Below are 13,750 nucleotides of genomic sequence, written 5' to 3'. Positions count from 1 at the left end.
GGAAGGACTGTAGCCATAGTCTCATAACATGGGCTGCATTTCCTGAGGCCTTTTAATTATTAACATGAAAGATGAATGCTTGGGGAAATATACAAACTTACACAGGGGTGCAAGGCTCCTAAAAACAGACCATACATGTAGTGGATATATAGCAGAGGAAAAACCATTAATACTGTACATCTTATCACAGTGTCTGGGCACTGTGACAGAAACCCACACCCTTCTGTGTTATTCTTGAATTAGCAGTTTCCTGAGGTTTCGAAACTGCAAGATTCCTTTATTGTTCAGCTGTGACTGTATTAACATTTACTTGGACATCAATTCTGTTTCCCAAAACTTTGGATTTTCTCTGTGTTCAATTTGTAGAGCAGTAATAGTCACCTGAACCACAGGATCACACAATCCCTGAATTTGGAAAGGGTCATTCAGTTCATCAAGACTAAAATCACCTGATCCATATCCCAGCTCACAGCAGGGTCAGGTAGAGGAAGCTGCCCAGGACCATGTCCAGTTGAATTTTGATTATATCAAAGGGCTGAGACTCCACAAATCTCTGGGAAAATGTTTAAGTGATTGACCACTCCCACAGTGAAAAAAAACCCAACAAAATTAAAACTTTTTAAAGTTTTCAGATGGAATTTCATGTGATTCAGGTTGTGCCCACTGCCTCTTGTCCTGTCACTGGGCACCACTGAGAAGAACCTTGGTCCACACACTTCTTTCTTTCCCATCAAGTATTTACAGAAGTCAGTAATTAGTCATGAGCCTTCTCTCCTACAAATTAAACTCTCCCAGCTCTCTGAGTCTCTCATCATATGACAAATGCCCCAGTCCCTTCATCTTTCTGGTCTTTTGCTGCTGGTACTCTGGTATATCCATGACACTATTGTACTTTGGGAGCTCAGATCAAGCACTCCACATGTATCTTACTCTACCACTGCTGAGCAGAAGGATCAGCTTCCTCCAGCTGCTAGTGACTTTTTTCCTGATGCAGCCCAGGATGCACTGGCTGTCTTTGCTGTGCAGGTGTCTTTCTGGTGAGTTGTCAACTTGTTGACCCTCAGGTTGTTCTCTGTGGACCAGTTTTCCAGCCCACTGTCCCCAGCATATATTGGTGCCTGGGTTTGATCCTCCCCAAGGGCAGGACTTCACATGTCCCTTTGTTGAACTTCGTGAGGTTCCTGTTGGCCCATTTCTCCAGCCTGCCTAGGTCCCTCTGAATTGACAACACATGTGCCTGGAATGTCAACTGCTCCTTCCAGTGCTGGATCATCTACAAAACCGATGAAGGCATGCCCTGCCCCATCATCCAGATGATGGCAGTATTGGCTCCAATATTGACCCTTGGGTCTTACTGCTGGTTACTGGCCTCCAGATGACTTCTTGGCAGTGATCGCCACCCTCTGGGATCACTGTTCAGCTGCTTTTCTATTCACTTTACTGTCCACTTACCTAAATCTTGTTTAGTCAGGATCTCTCAACCTGGTTATCTATACAGGCCTCCTGCTGCCTTTCATTTCTCTGTCAGGATGAACCATTCCTGAGCTTAAAGGAGGCAATCCTTGAAAATCAAACAGCTGTCCTGGATTCATCTTTTCCCCAGGGCCATAACCCATGAGACTCTTCCAAGCATGTTTCTGAAGAGGTTAAAGTCTGCTCTGCAAACTTTAGTCCCACTTTTTGCCCTTCTTCCTCCTCTCAAAATTCTGAATCCATTGTTTCATTATCACTGCAGCAAAAACCTTCATATGCCCACTCACTTCTGGTATTCTGAGTGTCAGGGCAGCACCATCTTAGTGGCTCCTCACTCACCAGTGTCAGGAAGTTATTTGTCTCTGCACTGAAAGAATGTGTTCTATTCTGAAGGCTTAGTTTGACTGGTTCGTGTCCTTCTGCCCAAAGAAAATTCCTTTTAACTTAAAATTTCCAGCTGCTATTTTTGGCAGATATGACTTCATACTATTAAGTTTGATTAAAAGCAAACCGTTAAAAAGCTTTTGCTGCTTTAAGATTGTTGACATTTTTGAGCTCACTGCCCACACCATTTTCCATTAAGTTCATAATCAAATAGTTTATTAGCTGAAAAGACCAATATTAGGTATTAACTTTAATGTTCTCCTTATCTCAGTAACCTTTGTGTATCAAATACTTTATTGCATACTGCAGATGGAAGATGCAGTTATCTTCAGTTTCACTTTTCTGGATCCATGGAGACCTGGCAACATCTGCAGAGGGCTGGAGCTAAAAGTGGGCACTGCAGGGTTCTCCTGGAATTGGGAGAAAGGAAGAGAGGTTTAGCTCTTCCTGACTGTTCATAAACTATGTGGAAAGCATCTGAACACGCTTCCTATGGCACACTAGTCCAAGAGCAGACTTCAGGGATACTCCTGCAGTACTTGCTCTCAGTATGACTCAGAACTGTGGTCTCAGCCATTTCCCACTCATCTGGTCTTCCTTTAATAATTTCCTGGTGGAAAAGTTAGATTTCCACAGGGGAAAAAAATAAAAAGAAGAAAAAGAAGTTGAACATGCACAGGACAAGCATTTTGCTGTGGGATATCTCCTGGGTGCTAAGTCTCATCTGCTGTGATTGATTGCTGCACCAGTACTTGTGCGGTGCCTACTGCCTTTAGGATCCGGGACTCTGGAGGACTGAAGCAAGAGATTTTGAGGGATGGGCATGGGTAGTGCTAGGAGGTAAGACCACAACAAAGATGTGGTATGGTAGATCCTCACTGCAACTATTTCAGAAATAATGTATTTTGTTTCTCTGGCTTTTATTGTTCTCTGTGCTGTGCTGCTTCTCAGTCACTTTGAAAAAACCCTTCACACGCTAATAGCATCTTCTGTCAGTTTATGGCTTTTCCAGGGACTCTTTTTTTAGAATCTGGGTGTTTTAATATATTTCTCATCCTCAATTTATCTTAAATTGATTTTTATTCCTCTATAGTCTTTTCACCTCATTGTACTCTGCTTTCCTTTTTACTTACAGCAGCTGAAGAATTTGTATGTTCTTCCTGTAAAGGGTGAAATTCTTTGAAAGACAGAATGGATGTAATTGTCAGTTCCCTGGCTTTAGCTATTGTTATCAACATGGCTTGCATTTCTAATGCATGTGCAGCCATAGTGTTTAACTTGTAATCTGACAGTATGTGAACATCTGGAAAGTGTGATAGCTTTTCTGTCTCACTGGTGTGTAAGAAAACCAGGAACGGGTTCTCCAGAAAGGTGGTAGATTCCCCATCCCAGGAAAAAATTCGAGGTCAGGTTGGACAAGGCTCTGAGAACCTGATCTAGTGAACATATCCCTGCTCATGGCAGGGGCTTGCACTAGAAGGTGTCTAAAAGTCCCTTCCAACAAAGACCTTCCCAAAAAGCAAAACTCCATCTACAGTCAATGTTGCAGGTTCAAATCTGAGTGAACTTTCATGAAATTTTTATTGTCATCTGGAGTTACAGATAACAATGGTCTGGATGCAAATTTGCCATGGTGAGTTTGTGGGAGAAAGGCTATATGTCCAAGTCTGTCCTTTTTTCAGGTATTTTTTGCATTATTATGAGGCCACTTGTCTTGAGTAAGCAGCAATCAAAGCAACTGCCCTTAGAGATAGCTCAGAGGTGTCAGAGATTATTTTTCCTCCTGCAATTGGTAGTTCCCTCTGAGGAGCTGTGAGCATAACCAGGGTTTTCTGTCTGGCATCTAGGAGGTGTATTTTATTGTACCCTTCTCCAGAATCATGGATGTCTTGTATTGGATAAGCAAATACAAGGCATTGGTTTAAAATACAAAATTTATTAGTGAAATCACTAGTAAAATATCAGGTTTTTTTTACCTCAAAATAAAAGGACTCAAAAGGCATACAATATAAAAACAGCCAGTTACAACAAATAATCTACTAATTTCAAACAAAAACTGAGTTAATAGGTTTCTCGAGTCATCTAATATTTCAAACCCACAAATGAAGGCTTTAAGTTGAAACTCCTTGCAAGGCACAAGACATCTAAGACTGATAAAACCATGATGCTTCATTTATCTTGTAGCATGAGAAACTCTATTGCCATTGATGGTGACTTCTGTAAGATACAGCCTGAGATTTCTATCTCTACAGAGATTTATTCTGCTTTGAAATACTGAGCACCTTTATATGTGTCCTCCATCTCCATCTCTATCTCCAAATGGTCAATGCTTTTCCTGTTCAATTTCACTGTAAGTTGTGTACTACTTGGGATCACTGACACAAGTCTTCTTCCAGTGTTCTCTGCTTTGCAGACACAGGACTTTACTGGCTACTTGTCTCAGATGTTTTGACAGGTGTTTCTCTTTTTGAGGTGCCCTCGAAGTCTGTATCCTGTTGGTGACTGATTTCTTGCATGGATATATGATAATTTGACTCCATTCTGGGGTTTGACTCTTTGTCAGCTGTTTGTTGCTGCCACAGTTGCCACACACACAGTTCGTATGGTGGTGGCTGTTCCTGCTCATTTGTTTCACTGACTAACTCTGCACAACTTTCACTATATGGAGGTGGAGGGATACTGATGACTCCTTTCTGTTCTAGTACAGAGGCAACTGATGGTGAGGAGGTCAGTTTTTCAGGATCTGTGCAGTCTTCGTAGGAGGGAAGGTAGAAGTCAGGTCTAAAATAAGCAAACCAAAAAGAAACACATTATGGTGAAATGTGATTTGCCTCACAGAACTTGGTTAGATACTTTGCCTGTTACATTTCCAAAATTTAGATGAGCCTTAAACTGTAAATGGAAACCTAAGTAGGTTTAGAACAATGGAATATATTAATATAAAAAGTAGGCATATCTGGGGTAATTTCCTCTGTCTTTGTACAAAATGTTTTACTAAACACAACATTCTAAAAGGACATTCCCCATAAAAATTCCCACCCATGGCATACAAACACTCGTGTTTGTATTTGAACAAGTGCCTTAGAAAAGTTTAATTTGGAAGAAGGAGATAACTGTTCAAGGTTATTTATTATAACAAGAACCATTGTTTTCCACAGTTTTAAAATGCATTTGTATGTCTCTGCTTATCTAACCAAAATTTGCTGAATGTTGTTTTTATAGGGCCTTTAGGGGACTCATTGTCAGTGTTTCTGGTGTGGTTTCCACAACAGTCTGGGAAAAATAACTTGTATCCAGTGATTCTGTTAAAGACTTTTGCAAGGCCTAATGCCTATCAGTTTAAGAAACTCTCTCAAAGCATCAGACTTTGTTAAGAAATAAAATCGTAGGATCACAGAATGTTTTGGATTTGAAAGTAATTTAAAGATCATCTTGTTCCAACCCCCTTGTCATGGGCAGGCACACCTTCCATTAGACTAGGCTGCTTAGAGCTCCATCCAACCTGGCCTTAAACACTTCTAGGGATGGGGTAGCCACAACTCTGGACAGCTTGTTTCAGTGCCTCACCACCCTACAGTAAAGTATTTTTTCCTAATATCTAATCTAAACCTAACCTCAGTTTGAAGCCATTCCTACTTGTCCTGTCCACTATATGCTCATGTAAAAAGTACTTCCCCATCTTTCCTGTAAGTCCCCTTCAGGTATTGGAAAGTGCTATAAAGTTTCACTGGGGCCTTTCCAGGCTGAACAACCCCAGATCTCTCAGCCTGCCTTCATAGCAGGTGTTCTGGTCACCTAATCATCTCCATGGCCCTCCTTTGCATCCATTCTAGCAGGTCAATGTACTTCCTGTGCTGAGGATCCCAGAGCTGGATGCACTATTCCAGGTGGGAACTCAAAAAGACAGAGTGGAGGGACAGAATCACCTCCCTCAACCTGCTGCCCATGCTGCTTTTAATGCAGCCCAGGATACATTTGGCTTTCTGGGCTGCAGGGGCATATCTCCAAGTAGTGTTAAGCTATACATCAACCAACACACCCTAGTCCTTCTCCCCAGGACTGCTTTCTATCTGTTCTGTGCCCAGACTGATTCATGCTTGGATTTGTTACTACCCAGGTGCAGCACCTTGCACTTGGCCTTTTTGAACTTCGTGAGGTTTTCAAATTGGGGGGACAGTTAGACAAGAAAACTTTAGCAGGAGCCATATAATGAGCTGAGGCTCTCTACATACCTCAACACTGGTAACTTATATGAGCACCTACGCCACAGCAGCACATCTGAAATTGTCTGCTAAGATGGAACTCAGGATGCTTCTGCATAGCTGCACCTTCTGCCTCCCTGCATGGCTTTGGAACCTTTGGAAACTGTGAAACTGTACCTGTTTTGTGTGGTATGCCTTCCTCTATGTATTTTTTGCATGAACTGCTGTTTGTACATTACTTCTTGCTCTAGCACATAGAATTTCAGACTACAGTCCTCTCTATAGAAATACAGTAAAATAGCTACATATTTTCCATTTTGTAAAACCCTTGTATTGTTCTTTCTTCTGACAGTATGTTTGCACAATAGCATCCCTCCCTCCCAGTTCATCTGCAGCAATCTGCAACACATACCTGTCTATGGTGCATACATGTAGCTCTCTGTGGCTAGGATTTTGAATGAGGATTCTGAGGGACTTGTATTTCAAGACTTCATGGAAAGTGGTCCAGAAAATGCCAGTAACAAGGAGGAAGAGTCCAAAAGCTAACAGGCAATAAAACACTAGCTCATTGTTTCCACATTTGCATGTGGAGGAATTTGTGGAAATGCAAAGGACTCCCAGACAAATCGTGGAGAAACTGAGTAAGAGCACAAAAAGACGAATGAAGGTAAAGACACCTTTTGGCATCTTTCACTGCAGACACCATACTTTGTTTCTGTCTGCGGTGTTGTTTGCTGGCTCTCTTGGCTGTGCTTCTCATCTTCATGCATGGGTACTTTATAAACTTCAGGATCAACTGGTTTTTGGACAATTAAGAGAAGCAGGCAATTTTAAGATACTCATTAACTCTTTGAGAGACTTATAAACTCTTTTGAGATTAATTTGTAATCTTCTACATACTTCAAGGAAGGAAGCAGAAACTTCTTGAACTATTCCTTTGCTGCTGGAGTGCATACTGGACTGCTACATTTGTTGTATGTTATGATTTGCAGTGGTTTATACATCTTGCTGGTTACGAATGAGGCCTGTATTTTTTAAATTTTACTTATTTTACTCTAAAAGAAAAACAACCAATAACCAACAAAAATGCTGTTCATAAATCCTTGTTAAAGGTTTCAAGAGAATATATACTTTTCTTAATCACGCATTTTCATCTTTCATTGGGTTTTGGTCTCCTGTCTGTAGCACATTATTCAATTGCCTTTATATTTTTAATAGTCCTTTGAAAAAGAATAAATTTCTATTGGAAATATGTTACAATAACTAGATTCCATACATAAAATGAAGGAAATCTAGATTACATCATGTAAAAAAATAACACAGGCATACACGAAATCTCCATCTTTGCCAGCAGGTTCAATTGTACTTCAATTCCCTTATCATTATTCTAGTCTCTCTTCCAGCAAGTTTCGACTGATTTTCAAAAGGATCGGTACTCAAAGTGATGCAGGAACAGCCACAATCAGTTTTCCAAATATATTTAGACATCGAAAATCAGAGATACTTGCTATCAACAGATTTTAGACCTAAATATTGCTACCTCTGATACAAAACCCAGTCTTCAGAATTAGCCAAAGGATTTCCTATTGGAGCATATACCCACTAGTTTTCAACATGGTGCGGCAAACTTCATAATCAGAACTTGATTTATCTAAAGATGCTACCTTATTTGAAAGATTACTAATTATATTTCTGAACATTCTCAGCAATGAAGTAGACCTTGCTTAGGTTTGCTGTAAAATCTCCATTGCACATAGTGAATAAACCAGAACAGGGAACCATTTGAATAATAGTCTCAGTCTCAATGAGATTGAACTCATTGAAATAATGAGTTAATTACAAGTATTGTTGTGTGACATTCAATGAAGTGATTTATATATAGGTATCAACAAATGATTTTGAAGATTTTTTGCCACGGCCTATAATAGGGTCTCTTCCTACCTGCTGTGGACTCTCCATTTTTCTACAGCAGTATGAGAGAGCTGCGGGAGTTCTACAGGCTATGCAATAAAACTTTCTAGTACACTGCTTGCATCTAGTTGCTGTAGGTCATTTATGCAAATCCTCAAAATGGGAGTCATGTTTGATGGGATAAAGAAAGCTCCAGGTCTTCTTACTGTGGATCTTCACTGCAGCTCTGGGGGGAGGGGAAAACTCTTTACAGGCACTTTTAATAGGGTGCTAGATCTTCAAAACTTCAACTTAGAGGAGACAGTTTTGATTTTTGACTGGCCAGGATTCTTCAAAGTACTGGGTCTCCTGCCACTTGCTGTCCTGGTCTGTACCTGTGTGAACTGCAAAAAGGCACAGAATCCTCCATTATATCTCACCAAAGCTTTATGGTGTCTCATGTGATGTTGCATATCTGCTCAACCAGCACTTCGTTATTCTGCCCCATTTTTATCAAATGTGGCAGATGTTCCTTTATAATAAATCAGAGTGTTTAAAAGGAAACAGCAATTGGTACCAAACTGCCATATACTCTGATCAGGCACAATTGTTTTAAGCTCTCACCACCACTACTATTTCCTTAGTTCTCAAAGGATCTGGAAAGACATTTTCGCATTTTCTTTTCAAGATATATCAGAATGTCAACATTGAGAACAAGTCTCATAAAGCAATACTATCATCGGAGAGAACTCTTTCTAAGGTGGGTCACTCATGTCATAATGAAAGTGAGAGAACAGCTAGATCAGCTGCTACCCTTCCTAAGGAAGGTATTCAGGTAAGGAGTGATTTGGGTTATTCTTCATTTTAGAGAAAAATCCTGCCAAAGTTGTAATTGTCCTGTTGTCTCAGGTCTTGGCTACAGGAATCTAAACATTGCGAAGGAAGCATGGCATCACTTCATGTGCAGTTAAGAGTATGTGTGAGTGGTAGTTGATCTGTGACTGATATGATAAAACAGGTGAAGTAAACTGAGTATCTTCCTACAGGTGATATTTCTTGTAAGGCACTTTTTCTTCACCAAATGTTACCTATTTATTTATTCTGATGTGTGTATTAGAAGCTTACATTACAAGGTAATTTTCTATACTCTGTTTACTGTCCTGGGTTGAACTGGCAAGCCCAACAAAGAGTCAGTCTCTTTCCCCCCTACACTGAGAAAAGGGAGAAAGGAAAAAAACCCTCAAACTAGGTTTAAACTTAAATTAACTATATATATTTATACAGAAAAGAGAAAATTAAAAGAAAACTATAACACACAGTCACACAAGTTAGATATAACAACAATTTTCTACCTTCCCCTGAAAACAGATTCCATCACTCTAGATCCATAAAGACCCCAAAAGACACCCAGCAAGAAACAGAAAGTATAACAACAAATGTTTCTACTTCCCTGAAACTGAAACAAAATACGAGTAGCAGTGGCAGGAGCAAGGCCCAGCACAGCAGGGCAGCAGCGGGTTCTGCCTTCACTGCAGACATGATGGCAACTGAGAGAACACCTCCTACTCCTGTATTCATATCTCAGGTTTGCATCATCTGGTATGAAACATTTCTTTGGTTGCTTAAGCCAGGTGAATCCTGTCTCTCCCAATCTACGTAGATTCTCTGAGCCTGCTAATTTGAGGCCTAGCTAAAACTACCACAGTTTACCCTATTCAATTGTGACAAGAAGGAAATGAAGAGAAGGCTCCAAGGTGACCTCATCACTGTCTGTAACTACCTGAAGGGAAGTTATAGCCAGGTGGGGGCTGGTCTCTTCTCCCAGGCACTCAGCAACAGGACAAGGGGGCACGGGCTTAAGCTCTGCCAGGGGAAATCTACGTTGGAGATCAGAAAAAAATTCTTTCCAGAGAGAGTAATCAGGCATTGGAATGGGTTGCCCAGAGAGGTGGTGGATTCACCATCCCTAGAGATTTTTAAATGCAGATTGGACGTGGCACTGAGTGCCTTGATCTAGTGAATGGACTGGAGTTGGATCAAGGGTTGGACTCTATGATCTCAAAGGTCTTTTCCAACCCAATCAATTCTATGATTCTATGATTCTATGATTCTATCTCACTAATAACTTAGTAGATAGAAAGTATTCTTGCAATTCTCTGGCATTTGAACAACACCAATTGGTATATCAGGATCATTATACACAGTAGCAATTCACAGACATATTTAAACAAAACAAATCTCCAGATGCCTTCGATGCACATAACTGCCATACATGTCTTGAACTCTATACTACAGCCTGTGTACCATGGCAAATTTCCCCTCCTTGTATTTTTCATATGAAGCAGGCCAGAAAGGAGGTACTAATTATCTTTGTGGTTCGGATTCCCTTCTCACCTAAATAATCTGCTAACAGTTTGGGGAAATTTATTGTTTTTCCTGATCATGGATGAAGAAAAAGGAATATTGCTCAGCAGAGCTTCCCCTTGGGAGCTAGAGTCTTGTTCTGGACCACTGCCACAGGTTTTCAGGTAAGAAGCTCAGCTGTGGAAGTTGCTAGTAAATTTTGGACAGCAGTAGCAACCTGATTTTCAGTGCTGCATGCTTCTCATCTGCATGTCCCTGAAAGGGGCAAGCACTTATTCTTCTTTAGGAATGTGCTTTTCTTAATCCAGATATCACAGATACAAGACTGCAGATAATAGCTCTGGTCAGGACCTCTGCTGCTGCTGCAAAACTACTGGCCAGCTTGACAGGAGTTTCATCTGCCCTTAAGAATCTGCATCAGCCATGGAAAGCACTGTGCTGACTTCCCATCACACAGAGATACAGCTAGTAGACCTGTCTTTGAGTCCCGGGCTCTGCCTGTCCTGCTATTGCTGAAATAGTAGCCTGACTGATGCATCTCCAGGATGGATCTGGTCCCTGTCACCGTATGGAAGAAAGGCTGCAACACTCACTCAAGGCTGGAGTCAGGTAAGTTAAACATGTTCCTGGGCCATCCTGATTTTTGCCCAGGAAAAGGCAAATTGATTTTCCTTCACCTCACTGTGAAGCAGTGCCTAGAGAGACTCAGACCACCACAGCACTGGCAGCTGGCAGCACAGGCGCTTCCTCAGCACCTGAACTGCTGTGCAAGATCCTGGCGTCGGCATAGGTGATGGTGTGTTGTTCCTCAGTGTGACCACTTTTACTGCAGCCTTTGCAGAGGAGGCGTTAATGCTTCAGGTAGAACTACTGTATTGTTCAACATTTTAGCATAGTGCTGATGCATGGAGGGCTGAATCTGTTTATTTCTTTATTCTGGTCTTGTCATCCCATGGTAAAGGCATGACTCCATGTAATGCACATAGTGCTTGGGAACTGACTGTAAGTGTGACAAGTTAATTTTTCATGTGCTCTCAGTCCATGTGCCTGCACTGCACACAGGCTGTGGGCTACTTTCACAGGGATGCCTACCAAAAAGTAACTTTTCATGAGGTGAGCTTGCTCATTTTCTGAAAGATATTCCAGCAGTCCTTGAGGATGAGCCAAGATGGAAATACAGAGGTATATATGACAGAACCATATTTACACATATACATACATGCAGACATTGACATAGGATAATAGCTGTTGTTATCAGAGAGGGGATATCATCTCCCATTTTCCTCTGTAGCACTACAGATTATCAGTGTCTGACAGGTATCAGTCTAGGTTCAACAAGGAATTTGCTTCTCCAAGCACTAGCTGTTACCATCCAATATCCTGGGCCAGAGAACCTAGGAAGCTGACATGAAGCACTTGCATGACCTGTGCAGTCCATAAAGGAGTCCAGCACCTCAGACTAGGACACACGGCAGCCCCTAAGGGTGTCCATGAGCTCCCAGAAGAAGAAGCAAGAGGCATTACATCTCTTAGATAGCAGGTTTCCTAGACATGAAGCTACCCTAAAGCTATGTTGGGCTCTGTATATCACTTGCAGGTGACATACATAGCTGCTTAAGCTGGGGCTGATGGGTGTTAAAACAGGCAGCTCACACCTCCCTATATTACAGTGTAAGGTTCAAGCTGTGAAAACAGCAAAAAAATTCAACTGCAAATAGGAACTACTGAGCACAACACACAGAAAACATCCCTTGAAAGAGATGCATCACTGGAGAAGACATAAAGTGGAGCAGATTCCCACTACTGCGAGCTGCCCCTTAGCATATATGCAGGTCCATGCTTCTCAGGGACTGGAGCATCGTGGACAATTGTCAGTTTAGGCACTGGTTTCATCCAATTCAGGTTGTTAAAAGATATGACCTAGTTGTGACAAAGGAAATTGGTAACCATAAGGGGTAAAGCCATGTGTTGGGGATAGGAGTTTTTGCAGGAGATGCAAGTGGAGGCTGTGTACATGAGAGGCAGGTCAGGCACAGTGAAACCTTTCAGAACCATGTCAGAGTCAGTGTTGCTGGATGCCCACTCAACAGCAATAGCTGTTCTTCTAGAAATGTAACTACAAAAGTGTAAGCATGTGACAGAAACACATTAAAATAAACTATTTAAATAGGCAAGTAATTTGCATCTGTTTTGTCTAATATGAAGTCCACCAGTTCTTCTTCCTGCTGCTGCAGGACTGTCTTCCAGGACATCTTTGCTTCATGATCAGTTGTTCCAAATATTAATGAATGTTCCTCCTGAATTTTTTCCCACCATAGGCTAATACATTCAGCAGAATTTACAATAATGTTTTTTTCCTATATAATTTCTACTTTCTCCCTATCTGTTAAATGCACTTTACAAAATACTTTTTCTTACTGCTGGGTTTTTTTGTGTTTCAGATCTTAACACACTCTGTCACTACATGGTATTTCTGAAAGAAATATGTCCATAAGAATACTTCTCTTTTTCTATATTGATCAGTACTCGTTGATCTATGTGTTGTAAATTTATGGCTGGAACATAATGGCATCATATATGTGGTGACAAAGGCTAAGTTAATTGTTACAGAAAAACCTACACAGGAAATTGTATTCTGTCTATACAAAATAATCTAAGAATTCAAATACATTCCCTTTCTATGCTAGGGAAAAAGATTTTAAAAAGATAGTATGAAAAACACCTTTAATGAGGAAGTTACAAGATTAAAAAATATTTTAACTCTCAGAAGAATCAAGAGCCCCTGACTAGCCTACATCTCACTTAGGGGGAAGAACTGCTTTTCATGATAAACTTTAGCCAAGGAAAAACTGATTTTCTATCCCATCCAGTTCCCTGTCAACCCTAAGAAATTAAAGATAAGCAAGTCAGATGGGTCCAAAGGATGACAAAGGCAGAACCCACCCTGGAGAGGAAGCAGGCCTGCAGTGAGACCGAAAGGTGCACTGAGAAGGGAACACACAGCTCAGCATTGCATAGGATCTGTGGATGGAAGAGTCACAGAGAGTGAGGTGTTAGTCCTTGTAATGCTGTAGTAGAAGAAGATATATAGGAACTCCTTTTATGGGGAAGAAATATATGCACCTCTTGTTTTGCTTTTGGAGGTCTTCCTTTTATTCTCTGCAGGCTGCAGAAGTTTAGTGCTTTCTCCAAGAGGTTAGTTAAGACTACTGCAATAGGCTATGAGTATATTATCCTTGAAAAGAGTATTTGATTCCAAATTGCTACATCTCACATAGTAGGTATATAAAGGAAAAGGGAAAAAAAGATAAGAAGAAATAGCTCCATAATGATGTTTAATTACCAGGGTTCCATTATTTTTTCTTATTTTCCATCACTTCAGATTTCCTGTATGGTTGTTTTGGTCTTTTTCAACTCCTCTAACATTTTGCAGCTTG

General features: G+C 40.9%; 1 protein-coding gene across 1 annotated transcript; it reads right to left on the bottom strand.

The window, feature by feature from the left end:
• Positions 1-4,280: 4,280 nt before the first annotated feature.
• On the bottom strand, positions 4,281-6,819 carry TMEM252 (transmembrane protein 252). Its single transcript, XM_071581571.1, is given in 3 exon segments — positions 4,281-4,638; positions 6,472-6,785; positions 6,787-6,819. Coding segments are annotated over 3 exon segments (705 nt in total).
• Positions 6,820-13,750: the final 6,931 nt, after the last annotated feature.

The sequence above is a fragment of the Pithys albifrons genome, chromosome Z (genome assembly GCF_047495875.1).
Source record: "Pithys albifrons albifrons isolate INPA30051 chromosome Z, PitAlb_v1, whole genome shotgun sequence".
Classification (NCBI taxonomy): Eukaryota; Metazoa; Chordata; class Aves; order Passeriformes; family Thamnophilidae; genus Pithys; species Pithys albifrons.
The sequence above is the reverse complement of the archived record's forward strand: the minus strand, read 5'-3'. Positions and strand labels throughout refer to the sequence as shown.